Genomic DNA, 26290 nt, shown 5'->3' with positions numbered 1-26290 from the left:
GTATCAAAACATTTCTTTTAGTAATGAATCTCTATTTGGCTTTCAACCAAAATTCCAAACATCACCAAAATTCTCTCTAAGTGCGCTGGTTTCATGAATTTTGACCATTTTTGCCCCTTCGAAGGACCTAAAAACGGTTTTAGGGGATTTATAAAGAAAATAAGCTAGATAGACCCTATGTTCCTCTTAAAGTTAGATAGGAAGTTATGTATTCTGATCATTTTAAGCCTAGTCCCAGCCTTCTACCTCAAGTGGTTACCGAGATACAGCAAAAATACCCTTTTCGAGCCCCGGGCAAAAAAGGGGTCCACTTCTAGGGCGTCAAATGTCGACCGATTGACCTGAGACTTGACGAGGTGTTTTTTGTGTCCAAAATGCACAGGTCTAAACAACCAAACTGATCAAATTTTAAAAAAAAATTTTTTTGAATCACCCTAGTGAATACGTTGATGAATATTCAATTCACTCTTAAATTTAAAATTTGCTTCACAATATGTGCATTTGTAAGATCCATCACAAGTTTGTGGAGTAATGTTCAAAAATGTCTTGGAGTTGAAGTTTTCACGAAGCAGGACATTAAGGCGCGAACAAAACGGCGCTGAGACAAAAAGGCGCAGAGGCAAAACGGCGCAGAGACAAAATGGCGCAGAGGCAAAACGGCGCCAAAGTCAACGTAACAAGCTCAGACATCAGTTCACGTTAAGTGCGTAATTAATTTTTCGAAACTCTCCTTACTGTGCGTATTTAATTTGATCACTCGCAGTATTTTTCGTCGCATTATTGCTTGCTAGGATATTGAGGAACCCCCATGAGGCAGCACAATGCGCTTTTATTCAATTTCCTTTTGTGTCTATTGCTTTACTTTTTCATCGACTATCGCGGAGAAGTCTCCGGCTGGACTATTGTTTCCTGGTGTAATCGCATTACTCTCAAGTGGTTATACCTTTCACCATTGTGAAATTATTCAACTAGTTGTTTATTATGAAGAAAAAAATAAATCAGTTCACAGAACAGAATAATTTCTAAGCATTTATAGGACACTAAACAAAGTACACGTAAGTTTAGTTTGGAAATATTCAAACTGTATCATGTTCTGACGCTTGTTCTAACATTAGCAGCAACACAAAACCCTATTGTTTTGTTGACTGTATGTTACAAAATATGTTTTCGAACACAACAAAATATTTCTGAAACTGCTATTTCTGAAAATATTTCTGAAAAAACATTACATCAAAATGACTTCACACTGACTGAACGCGCATGATGTGGTTCGAATTTTATACATCGGAAGGACCCCACTTCAGAAAAAAAAGCAATTGAAGAAGAATGAAGAAGCGCAATCTTCATGCACCGTGCTATGTTTGCAAGTAAAGCGTTAATATTTTAGTTGCGCTTCTGTTTTTAGTCGCTTAAATGTATTGTACAGGTTAACTTACAAGAATTCGTTTTGCAAAGTAAACTTCATGTGAATAATTTGTAATTATCTTGTCCTATATGCAGAGTTGCAGACATTTTAATTGAATAGAATTAGTAAGTGTTTGATAGTGCATATTTATAGTATCAAACCTTATCTTTCAGAATATGTCATCAGTTTATCATAATTTAGCTTTATTTTCAAGTATGAGTGATAAACGTGCAGCTATCATTGAGCAGGCAAGACCAATTCAGAGATAATAAAACTTCTTGAAGCACCAAAATCAACAGTTTATCACACTGTAAGCAGGCTTAAAGAACTGAACAGTGCCGAAGATCGCACTCGAAGTGGGAAGTTGCTCCCCATCAAAACGCAAACTTGCCAACACCTCACACACCTCCAAAAAGAAAAGAGACTCGCTCGAGCTAAAATTCATCTGAACAAAATGAAGTCAGGTACGGACACAGGAGAAATCATTTTCTCAGATGAAAAATTGTTCAATGTCGAAGCAGTGTGAAACCAACAAAATGATCGTATTCTTGCTAAGTCTTCTGCAGACATTCCTGACTCCATAAAAAAAGTTTTCATGCGCCAGAAACCGTCTTCTGTCATGGTGTGGGCCACCTTCTCCAAAACCTGGAAGTCTCTTCTCATTTTTGTTCTACCAGGCGCTTACGTTAACACCAATTCATACATTGAGACAAGTTTGACTCCTGCCCTTGCAGAGGCTAAGAAACACTTCAAAAGGAAGCCATTCACATTCCAACAAGACGGTGAGCCATCCCACATGTCCAAGAAAACCCAGGAATAGTGCCAGAACCATTTTCCTCATTTCTGGAGCAAGGAAGTTCGGTCACCCTCATCACCACACCTGAATCCAATGGACTTTTGTGTTTGGACCATTTTGGGAGCAAATGCCTGTGCTTCATCCCATGACTCAGTTGAGGCGTTGAAGTGCTCTTTCAAAAAAGCATGGAGCAAAATACCCCAAGAAACCCTATGTAAAGCGGTAGGGAGTTTCAGGAGTAGACTTGAGCCTATTATTCAGGCCAGAGGAGGACATATTGAATAAAACTTTGTACGATTGTTAGTTACTGTCTTTGCAATACAACATTAAAATATTTTGCGATTTTATTAACTATTTACAGAAATATTACACTTTAAAGCAGTCCAGGGACTTTATCTGCACCCTGTATTAGGGTGATTCAAAATCGATAAAAAAAAATTTTTTTTTGAAATTTTTAACTCTCACCTCCTAAAAGTGTGATGAGTAAAGCAATAATATGATACATAAAAAAAATTTGTCCTACCTAAAGGATTAGTGGTGGCACATCCAGTTTCAATTTTTGCAAATTGGATGAAATTTATTAAAAAATAACATAAAATATTATTATGTCATTGAAATGGTGGATTTACTGATTCACAATATTTCACAAAGGAAGAACAACACCTAAAACACAAATACATGCTAAAAAAACTATATAAAGCTAGAATACAGCCTGACAAATTAACACACACAAAACAAACAACAAAAAATTCGCATTTTTGTTGCATCAATAATAGTTGATAAATATCAAAAACACTGTCTTTAAAAGTCATCAAATATTTACAAAGATTCAATGAATGCAGAAATGTTATTTTGTAATGTAGAATGTGTTCAGTCGTTATCACAAAGTTTATGCACATTATTGTTTTTCAATCTGTCTCAATGGTATTCTTCCACTATCTGGAAAGTTTTTTTGTTGCTCAGTCACCTCTTGAAGAAGAAACTGAAATTGCTCTTCAGTCTTCGAAAGCAGCTTGTTAAACCGCTGTACCAGGGTCACACCTTGTTTGACATGATCGTTACCGCAACCACTTTTAGAGCCAGCACCTGTGTTTTAGCTTTGGCATAATCATCTCTGTCACCCCAACTAGTCGGATCTAATGAAAGGAGCTCATGTGGAATGTCAAGCTTATGGAAAATTTCCATAGTGTCTTGACACAAAGTCCTGCAGCTCTTTTTCAGCAATTCTGGACGGAGGTTGTTTTTTTGCCTTCCAGGTTTTGTTGCATTCTGAGAGAGCTCATCATTTTCCTCTTGGTTTCCAAGCTCACCGAGGTATCAAAAAAGCCAGAACCACTAATTCTTCTGACATGTAACATATGTGGTGTGAAAGTTTATTTGAAGTAGCTTTTGAAAGACCTGAGCAGATATGTTTATACCCTTAGACTAAGAGCTATTTCATTAAATTAAGATCTTGTCGTGGAGCCTCACCTGGCAAAATTCAAGTAATCCATGCTTTCACATGTATGTACTAATGAAGCAAAGAGGCATAGATCTGGAAGTCCAGTATCTTCTTTCTTAGGCAGCTTAAATTGGCTGTGAAAAAGCCAAATCTTGTAACAGTACAATACCTTGGGCTTGACATCCATCGAGCGTGGTGGAATGCAAATGGACAGCGGAAGGCAATTCCATTGTGAAGTTGTTCTCCTAAAAAAGTTATAAGCAATTCCAGCAGGTCTCGGTAATCATCTCGTGGGCGTCTTTTAGACAATTGTTCATTTGCAAATGTCAACAGATCTGCACAAACTGGCTAGATGAAGTTATTGACATGTGCATCAGTTGGGCCTGGTTGGTAATTGGATTGATCAATAAAGTTCCATTTTTCGTGAAACCGCTTGAAGAGGCGTATGTCTGGAGCAGAGGACATACCAGATTTTGTTCCAAATGTGTCTTTCAAAATAAGTTTCATAATGTGATATCTGCAAGCTGGGTTTTTTTTTTCGCTGAGACTTTTCGGTCATTTGTCCGAAATGACTTGAAAAAATTCGGTCATTTTTTTATTTATTTCGGTCATTTTTTCTGATGAAAATATTTCCTTTGAAGTAGCTGATACAAACGAAAATTTGCACTTCCTGACTAGCTACAACATTAAGTTTCGCTGAGAAACGTTGTCGTGTTTTATCTGAGAAAAGTTAGAACAGACAAACGTTACTTTCAGTCTTCGAAATTAACATATTTTTATTTTTGCAAAAATATTGTCAAGGTCAAACGGCAAAAGTTGAAATTGTCTCGGCAATTGCATGTGAACGTTTATTACGAAAAAATTGTACCAAAACATGTAAAGCGAAAAGCAAAATATATACTAGAGTAGTCTATCACGACCGCACTGTTTGATTTATTGTGATGTAATAATACCAAAAACTAGCGATAAAGCGAGCAACGCGATACGCACGCTGTTAAGTAATAAACGTTATATAACTGACGGGGGGAAAGTAAGTTAATTTTGGGTTGATTCAATGTTCGAGGCAACACAAATCGATTTAATTTTCCCGGCGGGTTATATTGCGTAACAACAGTACCCAATAAGAAATTTACGTTTGTTTTACATTAATTCGACATCTAGTGGCGTTGAATTATCATAAAATAACGTTAGTTGCTCAACCAGGTACCAGTAACAAATTTCCCTGCGAAAAGATTTACGTTTACACTAACATAATTTCGGCACAATTGAGATACTGCGAGCAACACAAAGTCGCGAGGCGCGATAAGGAGTAGATGCTTAGACTAATTTGACGTCTACCATCGTTGAATCAATGCAAATAGGATGATATTTTTATGAAAGATTCAATTCTCTCAGCTGGGCACGTGTCTAAGCGCCGGCGAAGTAGGAAGTAACCCAAATAAAACATCCAGCAATAGTAAGAGTCTGGTGTAGTCCAAGAAAATTATTTTTTTTTGTAATCTTTTGGTCCTTACAAGCGCTCCTGTGGCCTCAGCATTTTTATTGCCAACGCTAATGCGCCATTCACGCATCTGCGTCGGCAATCACCTCGGCAAGTGCCGATTGCCCACGCAAATTTCGAAGACTGACTTCTGCATTTGCGTTATCACATATAATAAGACATTGGATCAACGTTTAAACACTAAGTCTACGTCTTGTATTTCCGATTGACAAGAAATCGTACAGTGGCGCAAGAAGCTTCTTTGCAATCACTAAAATCGATTTGAGCGCGTACGTATTTTTTCGGACATTTTGACCGAATTAACTATATTTTTTTCGGACATTTTGCTAAAAAATCGATCAATGACCGATAAATGACCGAAAAAAAAAACCCAGTCTGCAAGCAAAGTGAAGCAAACTTTTCCCAAGTTTCTGCTCCAAAAGAATGCATGCACCAGCGACCAGCGTGTTGGCCGGTGTTGGAGGCAGTGGTGTCAAAGCACATGGCCCTCACTTTTGCACTATTCCCATTCTTCAAATGCATTAAAAACAGCAGTTGCCATCATGTCTCCAGTTCCTGAAGCAAGTTTCGGTACCCAGAGAAGCTTGGAAATGCTGTGACCGGAAACTGGTATTGGTAAACGTTTCACATGCTGCTTGCCTACCAAATCTTCGAGGAGCTTGCCATCCCATTGCACTGTTTTAGAATCATTAGAATGGAACTGATCTTTTATTTCATTCATAATGTCTAGTCGATACTTTTGTCGATATGGTAGAAGAACTTAGCCTGAATTGAGCAGGGTCTTCACCCACCCCCGCCACTGTTTCTGCTGATATATACACGGATCTCCTGTCAGTGACCCATGTGCGATCTAACGCAACTGCAAGACCAGGTGATGACTTTTTCAGGCAGTCTTTTTTCTGGTTTATGAAATTACTGCCATGTACTTGTAATATTTACCCAGTTTTTGACATACCATATTCTACGCTTAGCATCTTGATTAAGAATTTCTCTGGTCCTGGTCAAGACGATGGTAGTGTATCGCATATAGGAAAACTATGAAAATTTTGCATGGGCTGTGCCACCTCTAAATGTTGTCTGATTTCAAAAATCTTTTGGAATACATGTTTTTGCATGATGCATCACATATCTAAGGGGTGAGAATGATGAAAAAAAAAAAATTTTTTTTTGAATCACCCTACCCTGAATGTTTTATGCGTTTCTCGTCAATGAAAAAGGTATTTTTACTGTAGTCAAATTGTGAAAGTGATTAGGCCCATGGATGGATCCAAGGGGGGGGGGGGTGTGGGGGATGCGCACCCCCCCAAAAATTTTCAAACTGCTATTATTTTAATAAACTAATGGTATTAAGATTTACTAGTACTATTACTTTATATTTTGATAGATCATTAGCATTTCATATCAGCATGTAAAGAATTGATGCTGGGTAGATTATGGAATGTGTACCAATGGAAATAATCATGTGTTTTGTACTGCTCATGTTTTTAAACTTTAGAATATTTCCCAAAATTTCATCACGTTCTTGAATTTTGTTATACCATAAGTGTTTTTTATTCATGCTTGTTTTTAAGACTTGATTTTTCATGCACACTTTCTCCGTTTTCGGGTCTTTATTAATATTAAACAACTACATCTGTATTAACAACATGAATGCTTATCAGGGGTGCAACCTAATTCGTACCATGAACAATTCGTACCGCCAGTTCGTACCTTGAAAAGATCGTGACTAAAAAGTAAAAAAGCCGAAGTCGCTGATCGCAGTTTCCACAAACATTTTAAAAGGGTTAGGGTATCGGTTAGGTAAGATCGAGAGAAAAAAATAGAACATCGCTGATTGCAGTTTCCGTTTTTCCGCAGTTTCTGCAAACATTTAAAAATTTCTGCTAATATCCTAAGAGTTTGCCAAAGTTGCTGATCGCAGTTTCCGCAAACATTTAAAAAGAGTTAGGGTTGATCAGATTTTCCGCAAACATTTAAAAGGGGTTAGTGTTGATCGGATTTTCCGCAAACATTTTAAAAGGGTTAGGATGTTTCTGCAAACAAACAAACTGAAAAGATCAAGAGAAAAAATAGAACAAAGCCGAAGTCGCTGATCGCAGTTTCCGTTTTTCCGCAAACATTTAACAATTTCCGATAATGATCCTAAGAGTTTGCCGAAGTCGCTGATCGCAGTTTCCGCAAACATTTGAAAAGGGTTGGGGGTTAGGGTTGATCGGAGTTTCCGCAAACATTTTAAAATTTCTGGTAATGATCCTAAGAATTTGTGTTTGTTTGCGGAAAATTTTAAAATGTTTGCGGAAACTGCGATCAGCGACTTCGGCTTTTTTTAATTTTTTTCTCGATCTTTTCAAGGTACGAACTGACGGTACGAATTGTTCATGGTATGAATTAGGTTGCATCCGCTTATCAGTATGCCAAATACAGCAGAGACACATTTTGACAGTGCCACACTGATGGACCTCCATGAATGAAAATAGATTGCAGCGGCACCCCCCAAAAATTAGAGGCTGGATCCATCCTTGATTAGGCCTAGTCAAAAATATCACATTTGAACGTTTTTTTTTACTTGAGGAAATTTGCCTGAAAATGAAATGATTCAAATGAAAGTGAAAACGATTTTCAACACAAATCACATTTATTTACACAGGTGTAAAATAGTTTATGGGTAGCTGATATGATCACACATGATGGTTATGATAAAAAAAATCCAAGCAGAGCAAATATAGGTGCTATTTTCCTATATAAATTAAGGATAAAACAAACAAACATTATATTTATGTGCTTTTAACCAGTGTGAATTCTTTTGTGACTATTCAAATTACTAGAAGATGAAAATGACTTGCCACATTCACTACATACATATGGTTTTTCACCAGTGTGAATTCTCTTATGAGCATTCAAAGTACTAGAAGTTGGAAATGACTTGTTACATACATTACATTTATATGGTTTTTCACCAGTGTGAATTCTCTTATGATCATTCAAATTACTAGATTTTGAAAATGACTTGTCACATACATTACATTTATATGGTTTTTCATTAGTGTGAATTCTCTTATGATCATATAAAATACTAGAAGTTGAAAATGTCTTGTAACATGCTTTACATTTGTATGGCTTTTCACCAGCGTGAATTTGTTTGTGACGTATCAAAGTACCACTAGATGAGTAGATGTGTATGATTTGTCACATGCGTTACACTTGTATGGCTTTTCACCAGTGTGGGTTCGTCCATGAAAATTCAAATGACTACGAGTTGAAAACGACCTGTAACATACATTACACTTGTATGGTTTTTCACCAGTGTGAATTCTCTTATGAAGATTCAAATAACTAGAATCAGAAAATGATTTGCCACATAGATTACATTCATATGGTTTTTCGCCAGTGTGAATTCGTTTGTGACGAAACAAACGACTACGAGTTGAAAACGGCTTGTCACATTCATCACATATGTATGGATTTTCAGCAGTGTGAATTCTGTTATGAACATTTAAAGTACTAGATTCAGAAAATGATTTGTCACATGCAGTACATTTGTATGGCTTTTCACCAGTGTGAGTTCGTTTGTGACGAATCAAACTACTACGAGTTGAAAACGACTTGTCACATACCGGTACATTACATTTGTATGGTTTGTCACAAGCGTGAATTCTTTTATGAATATTCAAACGACTAGAATCTGAAAATGATTTGTTGCATGCATTACCGGTGCATTTGTATGGTTTTTCGCCAGTGTGAATTTTCTTATTAGCATTCCAATTATAAGAACTTGAAAATGATTTATAACATGCATTATTCTTATATGTTTTTTCACTGGCATGAATTCGTTTATGACAATCTAAATTGACAAAACATGAAAAACGTTTATAACATGTTTTACATTTATATGGTTTTTCACCAGTGTGAATACGTTGATGAATATTCAATTCACTCTTAAATTTAAAATTCGCTTCACAATATAAGCATTTGTAAGATCCATCACAAGTTTGTGGAGTAATGTTCAAAAATGTCTTGGAGTTGAATTTTTCATGTGACAACATTATGTCTTCTTCCTTGTTGAGTTGAAACAGTTCAATAACTTCAGGAATTTCAACTTTCACAGAAATATTTTCATGTTCATTGATATTCAATAATCAAGGAGGAAATGCTTTTAATTGACTAATCTTGATCAGACAAAAGTAGTATCTAACAGTTGCTAAAACCTACTAGATTACAATACCTAATCTGAAAAGTTAATACATGTAATTAGTGAATTGACAACATAACTGAAGTGAAAAAGAGAGGTAATTTTCAGCCTGATAGAAAAAAACTCATAAAATAGCCTAACATTTTCAAAAATCAAAACAATTTAAAGAGTGAAAAACTTGGTTTATATAACTTTAAGTATGGTGATGTTGTTAGATAATACCACAATCAAACACAAAAAAATCATGAACACTTCGTTACTCCAACAATTTTGCCCAGAGATAAAAACAGTATTATATGTATTATGATTCAAACAACTGACAGTACGAAAGATGCTGTTTTAAATCATTTGACCTTCCTGGAGTGGTAAGAAGGATTACTTATCAATATCATGGAGAAGGGGAATGAAAATATGGACAAGAAAATGATGTACGTCATAGTCGTTTGATATTTTAAAACCAACAAGGAATGAGAAAAACAATAGCCACACCCATTGCTTTTTGCACAGATTTTCTAATCATATTCATCAATAGTTGAAAGGTTTGTTATAGAGATTTTCGCTTCTAGTCAATTTAACATTGCATCAACATCTAAGTTCTGTAACCTAGTGGAAAGCGCTCATACATTGCTTAACTGCTATCCAAGATAAGGACACTGTAAAAGTTATTTTTTCGTACACCGTTCTTATTATGTAACATTCTTATTACGTAGTCAGTGATTTGCAACTGGTGTTATGTGAAAGATTGTCAGTTGCTCAAGAAATTCATTTATTTGAATTACAAGAGCTTCGCGTTTGGGTAAGTCTTTGTCAACTTGACCAGGCTATGTAACCCATGGTCTCAGATTTTGATGAAACTTAGACACTTTGCAGAGCAAGTCATTCTGAGAAAAATGATACCAATCTCAGCAAAATCGGTTCAGCGGTTTTCGGGATATGGCCATTTGAAAATGAGGTGTTTTTGCGTTCGCTCAAGCATGAAATTAGTAAAAAGTTGGTACAACAAATTTTAAACGTAAATAAAACATACACCATTAATGTTACAAACTTCAAATTTTGTGAGAACTTAAGTTTGGTTGAAGTCAACACATTTACAAACTTTCAACAATTTTGGTCATGGTTGAATGATTTTGAAGACAAGTTAATATTGTTGTGGAATTGAAATCAATCAACCGTGACGTAACTTCCAAGCACTATATTGAAAAAGGCCCCTCTTCAATTTTTTCGAGTAATACATCATATGAAAGGTCTTGACTTCCCCTATACAGTGAAACAAAGATATCTTTGTGTATTTGAGAAAATCTTGGCGTAGTAAGTCAAAATGTACCATATACACAAAGTGGCTAAATTGATTGTTTTTATAATTGTTCCACAGTGCTTTGCTTCCCTTTTTTCCAATTATGCACAGAATATATACATTAGTAGACATAATAGGTAAGTTGAAAGCTTTGAATATCTTGCTTAGTCAATTAACCATACTATGACTACTGAAAATCAAAGCAAAGATTATTGAAATTCAATGTGTAAAATGTTTCACTTGAAATTGGTTTTTAATGATTGTATAGTTTAATGCCAGAAGGAATTAAAACCAAGAATACTAATAGAGAAGTGGCTCTTTTTACCTGGTCCAAAGATGCAATTTAATCAACAAAAAAGGTTATCGTGCTTTGAGAAATTTTAAGAAAAACATAACGATATATCACAAAATTTGTCAGCAAAAGCCAAAGGATAATTATATTGAACTCTCATTGCAGTTTTGAACCATGATAACTTTTGGGCTGCTTTTCAATTTATATTCCCAATTTAAATAATTGGTTAAACTGGATATTAATGTATATATAATATATTCCAAAGCATATCTGTGACAGAAATTAATTATTTATTAGCTGCTCTCCAATGAGTTTGAATTTGTTGCAAACATTGCATGGAAAATTGATATTGGTCTCGAGCAGTTGCAAGGGTTGGACTATCTACAACACACAAAACATGTTCAAAAGGAATCCAACATTCGTCTTTGTTTCTTGGCCAATGAAAAGATGGAGACGGTCCATTAGGGTGCAGAAAATTTACAAAGATGTCACCATTTTCTGTGTCAACTACCAAAGTTACTCCAACATAACCACTTTCCATCATACATGGCTGCTACAAAGTTTCCTTGATTGATGCTTTTGTTGCTGTACTTGGTATCAAAGTTGAAAGTGTAATTATATGTGAGTTCATTGCTTATTCTTTTGATGCCAATTTTAGACTTGTCAACTGGTTCAAAGTAATGAAATCCTATGGTTCCTTTTATTGCACTTGCTAGCTTCCATCTTTCTTCCAGACGTTTTCTTTTATTCGTCAAATCTTCCTTGAGAAGTTTCATGAAATGTATTGAAGGCAAATTTTCAGTGCAGTGATCCATCATTCCATCTAAAGTACCAATTTGATGATGTAGAGGTCTTCGTAAACTTTCCATACCTGTTGAATGCTTCACAGTGCCCCCAGTGCCATGGCAAGGTGACTTACAATGACTTGTGGCAAAGAAAAACCATGATCTTCGTCCTTGTAATGAAACTCATAACTATAATACCAGAGGTGCTAAGAAAGATATACTTTTTAAAACAAGAATGCATACAAAGCTTGGTCAACGCTCAATTAAATTTCTTGGAACAAATTACCGGAACAGCTAAGAAAAATTCAAACAATTAGTATGTTTTCTAAAAAATTAAAACTGCACTTAATGTCTGGATATAAATTAAGTAACTGATATAGTGCCATCAAACTGTTTTTACTTATTCTCACCGTATCTCGCTAATTACTGTATATTCGCTTTTTCCTTACCAGTAGCCTATGCTGTGTTGTATGTATAGCCTATGCCATTTTGTATTTGTGCATCGCTTCTTGTATTCCTGTTTTATATTGTACTGTTAGATTTCGTGTGTGTGTTGTTTTTTATTTTGTAATGTATACAATATATATTTGCGTTCAACTCCGACACCGTTCCATGTCAAATAAGCTATGACACCACACGGATGTGGCAGACTTGATGACCAGTTCGGTCCTTCTGCCACTCCCATCATCGTCAGCAAACATTAAAACGACCTATTTCACATTGTAATCTTGTATTATTTTTTCCACATGTGCTGTTGATGCAAATAAAAGAACTTCTCTCTCTCCAGGTCAAAATCATATTTGTGCAGGCACAAATGAAATTTTCTTTGCCAACAAGTCATGGTAAGTCACCTTGACCTTGCAATGGCACTGGGGGCACTGTGAAGCATTCAACAGCTATGGAAAGTTTACGAAGACCTCTACATCATCAAATTGGTACTTTAGATGAAATGATGGATCACCGCACGGAAAAGTTGCCTTCAATACATTTCATGAAACTTCTCAAGGAAGATTTGACAAATAAAAGAAAACGTCTGGAAGAAAGGTGGAAGCTAGCAAGTACAATAAAAGGAACCATAGGATTTCATTACTTTGAACCAGTTGACAAGTCTAAAATTGGCATCAAAAGAATAAGCAATGAACTCACATATAATTACACTTTCAACTTTGATACCAAGTTTAGCAACAAAAGCATCAATCAAAAAAACTTTGTAGCAGCCATGTATGATGGAAAGTGGTTATGTTGGAGTAACTTTGGTAGTTGACACAGAAAATGGTGACATCTTTGTAAATTTTCTGCACCCTAATGGACCGTCTCCATCTTTTCATTGGCCAAGAAACAAAGACGAATGTTGGATTCCTTTTGAACAGGTTTTGTGTGTTGTAGACAGTCCAACCCTTGCAACTGCTCAAGACTAATATCAATTTTCCATGCAATGTTTGCAACAAATTCAAACTCATTGAAGATCAGCTAATAAATAATTAATTTCTGTCACACATATGCTTTGGAATACATTAATATCCACTTTAACTAATTATTTAAATTGGGAATATAAATTGAAAAGCAGCCCAAAAGTTATCATGGTTCAAAACTGCAATGAGAGTTCAATATAATTATCCAAGAAAGGCATTTACACTGGGAGCTGCTTTTCGAAAAATTTTCGAAAGTTTTGAAAATTGCATTTTTTTAATGAAATTTGAAAATAGATATTCATTTAGGGGGTGGAGCTATCAATCATCGAGATAATTTTATTTACAATTTTTTTATAGCTGGCATAATTTATAGCGATATTATAAGCAGTTTAAAAATTGTCAAAAAAGATTTTTGAGGGAGGCAATAGAAAGATCGTATTTTATTGATTAAAAAATCCCATTGTAAACCTAACAAATGTAACAATGACTTATGACAAATAACAAATAAAACGATCGCAACAACAAGGAAAAATTCGTAGCCACGTGTTGCGTAATCTTCACGTAGCTTGCTTGATGTTACGCGAGTATCATGCTTGTGACAAAACAATCATTTTCTTCGCAATGCTGTATTGGTTCACCTCTTGCTTTATGTTGACTTGAAGCGAAAACAAATGATCAAAAAAAGATTTAAACGTCCGTTCAAATTACCTTTATTTGCAGTAAGTAATGTAGCCTAAATGGGGTGGCTGCCACCCCGCTACAGCGGTTACGGGGTGGCGTGGCCACCCCATAACCCCGTAAGTCGGCGCCAGTGGTAATATTGTGTAGTTTTGTAATTACGTGTATTGGAGAAACCTATCACATACTAACAATTTTCTTCTTTGTTTATGTCTTACTTCATACAGGTCTGCATATTAAGGCATATCGTCGAAATAGTAATGCGATGTTTTATGTGCATACCGTTTGTGTCATCAATTGTTCCATCATTTAGCCGCCACTGAAGTGCAGCTGTAGCAGTTCATAAAAGCTCATTCTTGTTCTTGTTTTTCAATGTTAAAGCTGCATTAGCTATGTGATCTGTAATGTATTTTGAAGTTTAAAAAAAGGAGGGATGGAGTGTTTTGTTATAGAAACCATTGTTACATTTCACTATCGTTTTGTACTACGTGCGACTGTTACGAGACTAGATATGAGATAGATTAGCTATGAGAAAGTAAAATAAAGGTGTCTGTGTGTAATTTAAGTTAATCAAACAGAAATACAACAGAAGATGCCATTAATTCATTTGTTGCTTTTTAATCTGCTCAAAATGCAAGTCTGGCTTCCTGCAGTTAATCTTGTTTCTCGCTGTTTCAGCAATACAAGTTTGGTAAAGAGGTGATTTGTTTGAACCATAGACCAATACAACCCAACAACCACACAACATTTGACATAATATATTAACATGAAAATAAACTAAAAATTTCAAACGTTTTCGACCATACTCATCTTAGCCCTTTTCAAGTAACCAACTGACTGATGGCCTATATATCGCTCACCTAGAACCGAACTATGTTATGTCCGTTTTTCAAGTTTTGAGAAAAACAGGAAAATAGATTTTGAATTGGGTTTTTGTAAATTATCTCCCGATATATATGCAATATTTTATACCAGTGTGACTAGTAATATCTTGCTGGTTGTTGGGCATCATTTATGATACTTTTTAACCACTAGGGTGAGCAATATAGTGTTTTTTTTAAGTATCGGACGGACTTAACATTGTTTGGTTTTGAAAATTCCAACTGGTAATTTCATAAAATAATGGACATAGCATATTTATAAAATCGAATGAAGTATTATAACCACTGTTTTTACATTGAAACAATTTTAGATGGAGCTATAAATTGAGATGGAAGCATCCAGGTAGCAGTTGTAAACTTTTTTACAGTGTAGAACCATGATTTCCTGTTTTGGTACTACACAATCTTTTCACTTGTGTGATATTATGTTCAATTGTTTCTTTGCCATACTCTTACACATCTTCTGCAATAGTGCTATAAAATGTGCCAGGTCTTATTTGGACTTTTGGTACATGGCCTTCACAAAAAACCTAGCTAGTAAATAGCTGAAAGATTTATTGCTCAAGGCCGCAATCACGTTTGTTAGATAAAACCATAACTGAGATTTCTGAATATCAAATTTAGCTGCCTAATCACCAACTTTCATCAGACTTTGAAATAATCTCCAACAGCTCAACTAAATTAACATCTGGACATTAAAAAACATCCCAATCATAACACTGTACCGTATTTTACGGACCATAAGGCCAGGGATATCTAAAGAAGGGGATACGAAGGCTTTTATTACGTCTGACAATAGAAGGGCTTTTGTTTATCGTAAATAATCTGTGTTTATCGTAAAATGACAATTGGCACCGATAGTAGTTTAATAGATCTTGTTATGATAACTTGCATTGCGCTATTAGCATCAGGCCTGCATATTCACAGCATGCTCATGGTTGCTTGATAATTCAACTACCAATATACTTGCTTTACATCTAGCCTACTGTAAAGGCTTTGTTAAAAAAAACAGCTTACATGTAACTTTTCAACTGTCTTTCCAAACAGGTATTCTTTAAATATGCTCCACGTAACATTTGCTAACTGTCTTTTGTAGCTTACTGTATCATCTGCACTACAAAACTTTCTACAATTTTAAAAAGAACCACATGTTTAAAGCACTACAAACTACCGCCCTGGTAGTGTCATGAGAATAAGGCAATCGCTGCGAGCCTTCATATCCCCTTCTCTAGATATCCCTGCATAAGGCGCACCGGACTATAAGGCGCACTGTCAATAAATTGCTTTGATTAGTTTTTTATTCATACATAAGGCGCACCGGACTATAAGGCGCACCGGACCATAAGGCGCACCGGACCATATATAATAGTATATCGGTACTGGTTTTGAGTGTAGGCAATAAAGCACTACCGCACTTGATCCATACATAAGGCGCATCGGACCATAAGGCGCACGATCAATTTATGAGGAAAAAAAATAATTTAAAGTGCGCCTTATGGTCCGTAAAATACGGTAAGTTATTAAACAATACTGTGTTTACTAAATTAGTTGATCTGACAACCTTAATCATTGTCACAAACCAGTGATGCATTCATGAAACTAGAATTCAAGGAATGGTTAAATAAAATCTCTATGCTAATTTCTAACAGTATCTACAGAACAAACAAACAACATAATGAAATTATAAGGAAAGATAATAACTCTGCAACCTAAATATCAGCAAAATTGATACTTAGTATCTCAGAATTTTCAACAGTTCTTTTGAGTACTGTAGTCAAGATGAGTCCAGCTGAAACAAAAGCAAAACTAGCATTGGTGTTCACTGTTCAGCTACTTCTGGAATGTCTGCATAAAAGTGGTGGTGGTGTGGAGGAATGAGGTTTTTTTGCATAATTTCATCAAATCGGCTTTTTTGTCCTTTTTTACTGCCAGCTGTGATTTGTAACATTTGGGTAGTTCCATAACTAACGGCAATGAAAATTCAGTTGCAAGTCGTCTGCTGCTCTGTCGACTTGATTTTATGAAGTCTATCTCACTGAAAGACGACTCTGAATATTTGTACTTGAAGTATAGCTTGACTGGATTTACCTAGCAAAACTTTAATTGCATAATCTTGGTCCACAGTATTTTTTCACCGTCAGAATCAGTGAGCAAGTCTTTTAGGCGCAGACAGTTAGGCGTTGGACCGTTGGTCAAATAGGCGGCCACACTGGCGTCAGGATATTTAGGTGCGGAGCACTGTGGCACCCGTTCATTTACATGCTATTCTTAGAAAAGTCTGCAGATTGTATCAGCTTGGCAGGTAGGGCAATGCTTTTCACACAAAATGTTATATTGAAAAAAAAATATGTTGTTTTGTTAATGCGCGTGCATTTATTTGTGGTTAGTCATGGCTTCAGTGAGTGAAGCTGCTGTATCTGGCAATGCTTTAGTAAAAATATACCGTAGGCTAGGGTGCATCATCTCCCCCTTATTTTGGAAATTGAATTTGTTCCATTGATAAATGGTGTCCATTTAAGGTAAAATGACACCAAAAAAATTTTGGTGGTCAGGGGACCCTCCCTACCACCACCTCCTGACCCCCCTAAATCGGCTTTTCAAAAATCGCCATAACTCAAAAACCAAACAAGATAGACATATGTTGTTTGGTACCAAATTTGTTGTAACTACTTGATTTAATTCAAATCTGCAGAAAAAAACTACATTTAAAAAGTCTCACCCATTAGTTTCTTAGGAGGCTACCAGCACAGATGTGTAAATAATTGTAGTGTACAAGAAAACTCACATGCAACAAGCAGTTGATAACTCGTGCTATTTACTTTGAGGTTTGTGCTAATTTACAGCAGACACAGTGACCATAATTACTGACATAATTTCTCCATAATGCAATTTCCATTGATGTGATTAGCTGAGTGATAGGGCAGTGATATCATTTCAGTCCTCCCACATTTCAGTTGGAATTATTTCTTCACTTTGTATTTTGTCCTCCCAGCAGTAAGCCATGTTGTTAACATAAAGTTAAATTCCAGTCAGTTAGATTTTCATGTTAATCAGTGATGTTTAGGTATATACCAGTAGTCCAGTACTAGTTATTTAGAAAGTATTATAACAATACAGTATAATATAACGTTTTTTCATTAACAGAACTAGTTGCTATAAAGTATCTTATTATCTAATTGCTATAAAGTATCCTATTTCTAGTGATTAGTTCAGTACAGACTTGAGTGTTTGCTTAGTTAAGCTGTGCATCATGGCTTCTATGAGAGCATCAGCTGTTGATATGAATGCACTCGGTGGGACTATTGGGAGCTCTTTATAGTCTTCTCTAGGTATGTCATTGTTATCTTTTTTTTGTAAGCAGCTGAGTAGCAAGATCTGTGGCATCTTTTTTTAATACATTTAGAAAATTTATTCCGTCAGGTGAAATACAGTCAGGTTCATTTAAGCAAGGAGGAAGGCACAAACTGTTCTTGAGACACATGACTAATTGACTAAAGTAAGTTCGAAAATTTTTAAGCATTGTAATTTCTGGAGACCTGGAGGTTTTGATTCACAATACGTCAAACACACTGCCAACAATCAGCTCTCCAATGTGCTTTCTGCAGGCACACCATAGCAGTGGCTTGTCTAATCTGTTTTGCAGCTCCACACAGCCTTCTGACCACAGACCAGTGTTTGTAGATGTGGTATCGAAAACCATACTTACAGCCCCATCTAAAGAACAGTTCCGGTCACTTAGTAAGTCAGAAGTGAAGTCCCCAACAATACTCCCAACTGACTGCTCATCGTCGGGGCTAAACGTTGGCACACCAAGCCGTTTGGTCTCAAGATCTGTTGATATCAAAACTGGCATTATTTCATCCTTCGTATACTTGTCTTGAAATTGTGGAAGCAGCTTGAAATCCCAATGTATGTTATACAACAACAGTGGTGTCCAGTCTTCTTTGACGATTTCCGACATGCTATAATTCTTTTGTATCAATCACATGCCGTGTATGACAATGCAAATTTTGAAAGCAACTGTGAATCAGTGAGCTCTTCTGTTCCTGCGTATGTGCATTCCATTCATGAAGCTTTGTAGAAAAGCTGATCCAGCTGCTGGTGAAATCCCGCATCTCGCCATAACTTCAACAACTGAATTTCTTGCCAGGATATTATAAGGCACATCCAGAAGTGCACCAGTTTTCAATGTTCTCCTGTGTGCATCTGATTCTGTCCTACAGCTTTGCACATTATCATCCCCTGATGTTGCACTGTCAGACGTTTATGATGACCAGGAAAAAATGTCTGAAGGCACCTTTTCAAACTGACTTCTCAGTGCATTAACTGCAGCATTCCTTCTTTGATTTAGTTAGTCTTTTTGTGCTGTTTTCGCTTACTTTTTACAAAATTTGATCTGTCATAACTTCCAATAGTTACTGACCGATCCCCAAACATCGAAATCAAGAAATTTCTATCAGCATCAAATGGAAATGGCTTGGTTAATGCATCAGCTGTTGTAATAATGAAAGTTTTGTTGAAAAAGTCTTCATGCTGTTTCAAATGGCTTGTAAATTTTACGGTTTTTCAGACTGCTGATTTGGGTTTCTTGTTATCCTGTTTTACATAATAACGAATTATTTTTTTCTTTGCGTATATGTCTGTTATGAGTTTTTCTGACAAGTTTGCTTTGGCATAGAATACTTTAGCTTGCTTCAGTACACCTTCCGCACATGTCCCATTGATTTAAAGCTTCAATTGTTGGTGATACCTCATACAGCGAATGACTTGTTTATTGTTGGAAGCTTAGCTCCTTTCAAAACTTTGTCATCAAATCCAATCGTCCCACCGAGTGCATTCATATCAACAGCTGATGCTCTCGTAGAAGCCATGATGCACAGCTTAACTAAGCAAACACTCAAGCCTGTACTGAACTAATCACTAGAAATAGGATACTTTATAGCAATTAGGTAATAAGATACTTTATAGCAACTAGTTCTGTTAATGAAAAAACGTAATACCATACTGTATTGTTATAATACTTTCTAAATAACTAGTACTGGTATTATACCTAAACTTCACTGATTTACATGAAAATCTAACTGACTGGAGTTTAACTTTAAAATGTTAACAACATGGCTTACTGCTGGGAGAACAAAATACAAAGTGAAGAAATAATTCCAACTAAAATGTGGGAGGACTGAAATGATATCACTGCCCTATCACTCAGCTAATCACATCAATGGAAATTGCATTATGGAGAAATTATGTCAGTAATTATGGTCACTGTGTCTGCTGTAAATTAGCACAAACCTCAAAGTAAATAGCACGAGTTATCAACTGCTTGTTGCATGTGAGTTTTCTTGTACACTACAATTATTTACACATCTGTGCTGGTAGCCTCCTAAGAAACTAATGGGTGAGACTTTTTAAATGTAGTTTTTTTCTGCAGATTTGAATTAAATCAAGTAGTTACAACAAATTTGGTACCAAACAACATATGTCTATCTTGTTTGGTTTTTGAGTTATGGCGATTTTTGAAAAGCCGATTTAGGGGGGTCAGGAGGTGGTGGTAGGGAGGGTCCCCTGACCACCAAAATTTTTTTGGTGTCATTTTACCTTAAATGGACACCATTTATCAATGGAACAAATTCAATTTCCAAAATAAGGGGGAGATGATGCACCCTACCGTAGGCTATATTCAAGCGAGTGGTAGGCTTGAGTGAAGAATAACTTAGTTTTTCGTCAAAACTCCGACTAGGTTTTGCCAAACCTGAGCTGATACAATCTGCAGACTTTACTAGGAATAGCACCTAAATGAGTGGACGCCACAGTGCTGTGCACCTAAATATCCTGATGCCACAGTGTGCGCACCTACTTGACCGGCGCACCTATTTGACCGGCGCTTAACTGTCTGCGCCTAAAAGACGTGGACCCCAGAATCAAAAGTTGAGCCTCGAATGATATGTGAGTATTGTGGTGAATCATTCACAAATTTTTTGAAGTCAACAACTAGGCTAAAATCAGTGATTGTCACTATGGTAGGATTGGTTTTAAATGACCCATAGCAACCAGCCTTACACAGCCTGTGTCATCCCTGAGTGACACAATGTCAAAAATAAGCTGAGAATTTATCATCAATACATCAACCAGAAGATCACCTTTTCACAACATGTATTATGTCCAGCATTTTCAATCAGTCAAAAGTAGCAACTAGTTTAAGTCCAACATACTATGTTATGTCCAGACACAGTTAATAGGTTGACATTATGTTAAGTCCAGGGAAGGACATAGCACAGTTCTGTTTGAAAATTTTGAAATTTCTGCTGGACTTAACATAGGCTAAAAGCTAAAATAATTGACATAAGAGTAATCTGAGCATGCCATCAGATAGAGCTATGTCCAAAACCCAAGAAAAGTTGAAAAAGTGATTTTTGCAAAAATTGGACATAACATAGTTCGGTTCTAGGTGAGCGATATATTGAAATTACAAAACTGATTTAGATACACAGACATCGAATAATTCTTTCTTATGCGTTTCTTTTTTTTTCAATTTCTGCGTATGTACAATTGTACACTGTACAGGGTCATCAATAATAACGTTACAACTTCAAACAAGTGTATTCAACATCAATCTTTAGCATTACAATGTTAATAAATCGAATATTTATTGATTTTTTATCTTTTAGGCTATGAATAAAAATTTGAATAAAACAATAAATATTGTAGAGCTCTTCAAATCGGGCAAGTCAAGGAGTGATATTTGCAAGGATTTAAAAATTAACAGAATGTTGGTCTGGAGAACTCTCAAAAGACACAAAGAAACAGGAAATGTCAAAAACCACCTGGCCAAGGTCGCTCTCGAAGCATCAGAACTTCAATATTGATAAAAGCAGTCAGAGAAAAGGTGCGAAGAAACCTCAAGGAATTCAAAAACTAGCAAAGGAGGCGAATTTGGCCTATGTAACCATGTTCACAGTTCTCAAGGATTTGAAGATGAGTCCATCCAAACATATTGTGAGGAAGCAGTTGCTAAATGCCAATACCATTGAGAAACATCTCTAGGGAGCCAGAATTCTGCTCTCAAGCATTGAAGAAGGCAGGCTGCTAAACCTTGTGTTCAGCGATGAGAAGAAATTTGATGTCCAGCATCATTTTAACAGTCTGAATGATCGTGTGTGGTCAAGAGATAGTGACGTGGAAACCCGGGTAGTCACTTGGAGACAAGGGGTGGCATCAGTGATTTTTATTTTATGTATATTAGGGTGGCTCTTAATTTTGAAAATTGGAAATGTTTCGCTCTCACCCTCTGAGTTGGATCAAATCACTGAAAAAACCCACCATGCCAAATTTTAGGCCATTTCGATAATGATTAGAGGTAGTCCACGCATAGGCCTACTCAAAGTTTAGGTCACTAGCAAGGCCATTCCATGTCAATTTACACAGTCAAGAAATTCAACCTTTCCGATTTCCCTTAACTTTTACACACCTTTTTACTATCCTATATGCTGAACAACTGCAAAATTTGAGGGAAATTTATTGAGAAACACGAGAATTATGAAGCATTTAGTTTGGGGGGTCTGCCGAGGGGGCACGATTTTTTATTTTTTGGCTATGTTTGAGGCCCTATTACTGCTAAACTAAATTAGGTAACAATCCAAAATTTTTATAGGTGATAGTACTTACTTCTGCCAAATATTGAAAACACAACATTGTTCACACTGTCACACTAAAAGGTCAAAGACATCCAAAGTTGGCCATTTCCAGCTCTCGGCTACAATTTTCCAAAATTTTGAAACCTTGCGAATACCCCATTTTTGATTGGTTTCGACTGAAATTTGGTAGAAATGTTGTTTACAGGATTCTCTATGAACTGAGAAAATTTCAGTACCAAAACAAAATATTAAAGGGGTTGGGAGGTATTTCATGTGAAACATGGGGCAAAATGAAAAAAAGCAAAAGTGGGGTCCTTTTAAAATCCAGGTTACCCAAGACCCCAGTGAAAATTTGCACTGAAATGTTTTTTCAATATTTGGTAGAAGTACTACCACCTGTAAAAATTTGGGTTGTTAAACTAATTTAGTTTAGCAGTAAGTTAATAGGGCCTCAATCATGGCCAAAAATAAAAAGATTATGCCCCCTTGGCAGACCCCACCAAACTAAATGCTTCATAACTCATAGCTTCATAACTCTCGGAGTTGCTCTTGTGCAGTCTTATAACCGACTGTTGACAAAAGATGAAGAGCAGCTGCAGTTTCTATTGCAAGTGGTTACTGAGCATCGACGCATCTTTCCAGATGCACGTAAAGAAACTCTCATCCAACCCAAACAATGTACAGAGCAGCATCTGTTAACTTCTGATACGCTCATACTACCGCTGATACATTTCTATATTAACGTTCATATGCAATGAGCAAACGAATTAACTTTGAGCAGATTATGCCCATTGTGGGGAACCTTTTGCAACAACTTTGTTGGACTATTTAGTGTTTATTTGTATCATTTATGTTCCATTTTTTAAAATTAATTTTAAACCGAGGTTTTGAGCATCATAAGTTAATGTGAAATAAGTCGTTTTAAACTTATATATAATGTAAGATGACATTGAAATGATGAAGACATGATATTACTGTACTGATAAAACAATGCCCATAAGTTTGCTTATGTTGGAAATGGGCCCTTTTTCGCTGAAATTCGATAGCCGTTTATCTTTATCTGTAATTAAACCTGAACACGATTTTACAAAAGTTACACCCCTCTGGACTACCTGTAAAGATCAATCAAAATGCATCAAATTTTGGCTGCAGTATTTTTATACCAATTGTATCCAATTGACACCCTGACAGCTGCAAAAAAAAATCAGTTTAGATTTTTACCCCCACATAAGAGCCACCCTAATGTATATTGCAGATTTAATTCCTGATGAGGACACACAAACGTGTCGAAAACGTTTGAGTTATTATGTTATATATTTTGTTTTGTGTGTAATACAGTATGTTAAACCCGCTAAGGTTATAGCCTACTTTGTTTTGCTTGTCTGTGGTTCAAAAAAGCAAACTCTCTACCAAAGCATTATGGGCAAGCTTTGAAGCAGTATGAATTTGTTACGTCTATTCAAAGAACAGCAGCATGAAAATTGTGACAAACATTTCATCTATATGTTTTTCATAGTTGAAAAGAATATTTTTACTGTACCGGTAGTCAAATTCTGAATTTTAAAAGTTACTAGTCAAAAATTTCACATTTCAACGTTTATTTTTGGATTGTGGTAATTTGCCAGAGATGATTCAAATTAAAGTGAAAACGATTTTCAAATCACATCACATTTATACGTTTTTCACAGACCTGTGGAAAATAGTTTACAGTAGTTGATTGACAAATCACGAAAGTGGTTAATTACAATCATCACATATGATGGATATGATAAAAAAAAATCCAAGCAGAGCTAATTAAAGCAAATATAGGTGCTATTTTTCTATATAAATTAAGGATACCTCAAGTTAAGGACACTGTTAAAGTTAAGGTTTATCAAGCCTAAGACTATTAAGGTTTTCAGGAGAGTGGCAACTATATTTTCATAATATGCTTCATCAAGTGTGAAATGGTTTATCAATGGTCAGGTGAACAAATTGTGTAAACGAATTAAAACAAACCTATTTATGTGTTTTTACCCAATATGAATTCTCCTATGGCTACTCAAATTACTAGAAGAGGAAAATGAGTTGCCACATACACTACATACATATGGTTTTTCACCAGTGTGAATTCTCTTATGATCATTTAAAGTACTAGAAGTTGAAAATGACTTCTCACATACATTACATTTGTATGGTTTTTCAGCAGTGTGAATTCTTTCATGAGCATTCAAAATACTAGAAGTTGAAAATGACTTGTTACATAGATTACATTTATACGGTTTTTCACCAGCGTGAATTCTCTTATGACTATTCAAATTACTAGAAGTTGAAAATGACTTGTTACATAGATTACATTTATACGGTTTTTCACCAGTGTGAATTCGCTCATGATCATTCAAAATACTAGAATTTGAAAATGACTTGTAGCATACATTACATTTGTATGGTTTTTCACCAGTGTGAGTTCGTTTGTGACGTGTCAAATGACTACTATTTAAGTATGATTTGTCACATGTGTTACATTTGTATGGTTTTTCGCCAGTGTGGGTTCGTTCGTGACGAATCAAATGACTAGGATATAAAAACGACTTGCAACATACATTACATTTGAACAGTTTTTCGCCAGTGTGAATTCTCTTATGAACATTCAAATGACTACGAGTTGAAAACGACTTGTCACATACAGTACATTTATACGGTTTTTCGCCAGTGTGAGTTCGTTTGTGACGAATCAAATGACTACAAGTTGAAAACGACTTGTCACATACATCACATGTGTATGGTTTTTCACCAGTGTGAATTCTTTTATGAACATTTAAATAACTAGAATCTGAAAATGATTTGTCACATACAGTACATTTGTATGGTTTTTCGCCAGTGTGAGTTCGTTTGTGACGAATCAAATGACTACGAGATGAAAACGACTTGTCACATACATTACATATGTATGGCTTTTCACCAGTGTGAATTCTTTTATGAACTTTCAAATAACTAGAATTTGAAAATGATTTGTCACATGCAGTACATTTGTATGGTTTCTCGCCAGTGTGAGCTCGTTTGTGACGAATCAAATGACTATGATATAAAAAAGACTTGTAGCATACATTACATTTATATGTTTTTTCATCAGTGTGGTTTCTCTTATAAGCATTCCAATTATAAGAACTTGAAAATGATTTATATTCATAACATGCATTACTCTTATATGTTTTTTCACTGGCGTGAATTCGTTTATGACAATCTAGATTGATAAAACATGAAAAACGTTTATAACATATTTTACATTTATATGGTTTTTCACCAGTGTGAATACGTTGATGAATATTCAACTTACTCTTAAATTTAAAATTCATTTCACAATATGTGCATTTGTAAGATCCATCACAAGTTTGTTGTGTAATATCCAAAAATGTCTTGGAGTTGAAGTTTTCATGTGACAACGTCAAGTCTTCTTCCTTGTTGAGTTGAAACAGTTCAATGATTTCAGGAATTTCAACTTTCACAGAAATATTTTCATGTTGATTCATATTCAACAATTAAGGAGAAAATGTTTTTAATTGTCAAATCTTGACCAAATAAAATTAGTATCTAACAGTTGCAAAAACCTGCTAGACTACAATACCTAATCTGAAAAGTTAATACATGTAACTAGCGAATTGACAACACAACTAAAGTGAAAAAGAGCACATAATTGTAAACCTGATTGAAAAAAAAACCCCAGAAAATAGCGTAATATTTTCAAAAATCAAAACAATTTAAAGGATAAAAAACTTGGTTTATAACTTTAACTATGGTTACTGTATGTTGTTTGATAATACCTCAATCAAAAACAAAAAAAATCACGAACACCTGTTACTCCAACAACTTTGCCTAAAGATAAAAATAGTATATATGCATTTTGATTCAAACAACTGACAGTGAAGGAGCTATTTTAAATCATTTGACCTTCCTGGGGTGGTAAGATGGATTGCTTAATGAAAATGAAACAAGAAAATGATGT

At 35.5% G+C, this 26290-nt stretch overlaps 1 protein-coding gene across 1 annotated transcript in view; it reads right to left on the bottom strand.

Annotated features, from left to right (window-relative positions):
• LOC145766013 (uncharacterized) overlaps positions 1 to 25901 on the bottom strand; it is a 33962-nt gene extending 8061 nt beyond the window's left edge. The window contains 3 exon segments of the mRNA XM_082577666.1: positions 7966 to 8314; positions 8317 to 8700; positions 24330 to 25901. Coding sequence (XP_082433792.1) covers positions 7966 to 8314; positions 8317 to 8700; positions 24330 to 25817 — 2221 coding nt within the window. The 5' untranslated portion in view covers positions 25818 to 25901.
• Positions 25902 to 26290: the final 389 nt, after the last annotated feature.

This window comes from Aplidium turbinatum, chromosome 3 (genome assembly GCF_918807975.1).
Source record: "Aplidium turbinatum chromosome 3, kaAplTurb1.1, whole genome shotgun sequence".
Lineage (NCBI taxonomy): Eukaryota > Metazoa > Chordata > Ascidiacea > Aplousobranchia > Polyclinidae > Aplidium > Aplidium turbinatum.
The sequence above is the reverse complement of the archived record's forward strand: the minus strand, read 5'-3'. Positions and strand labels throughout refer to the sequence as shown.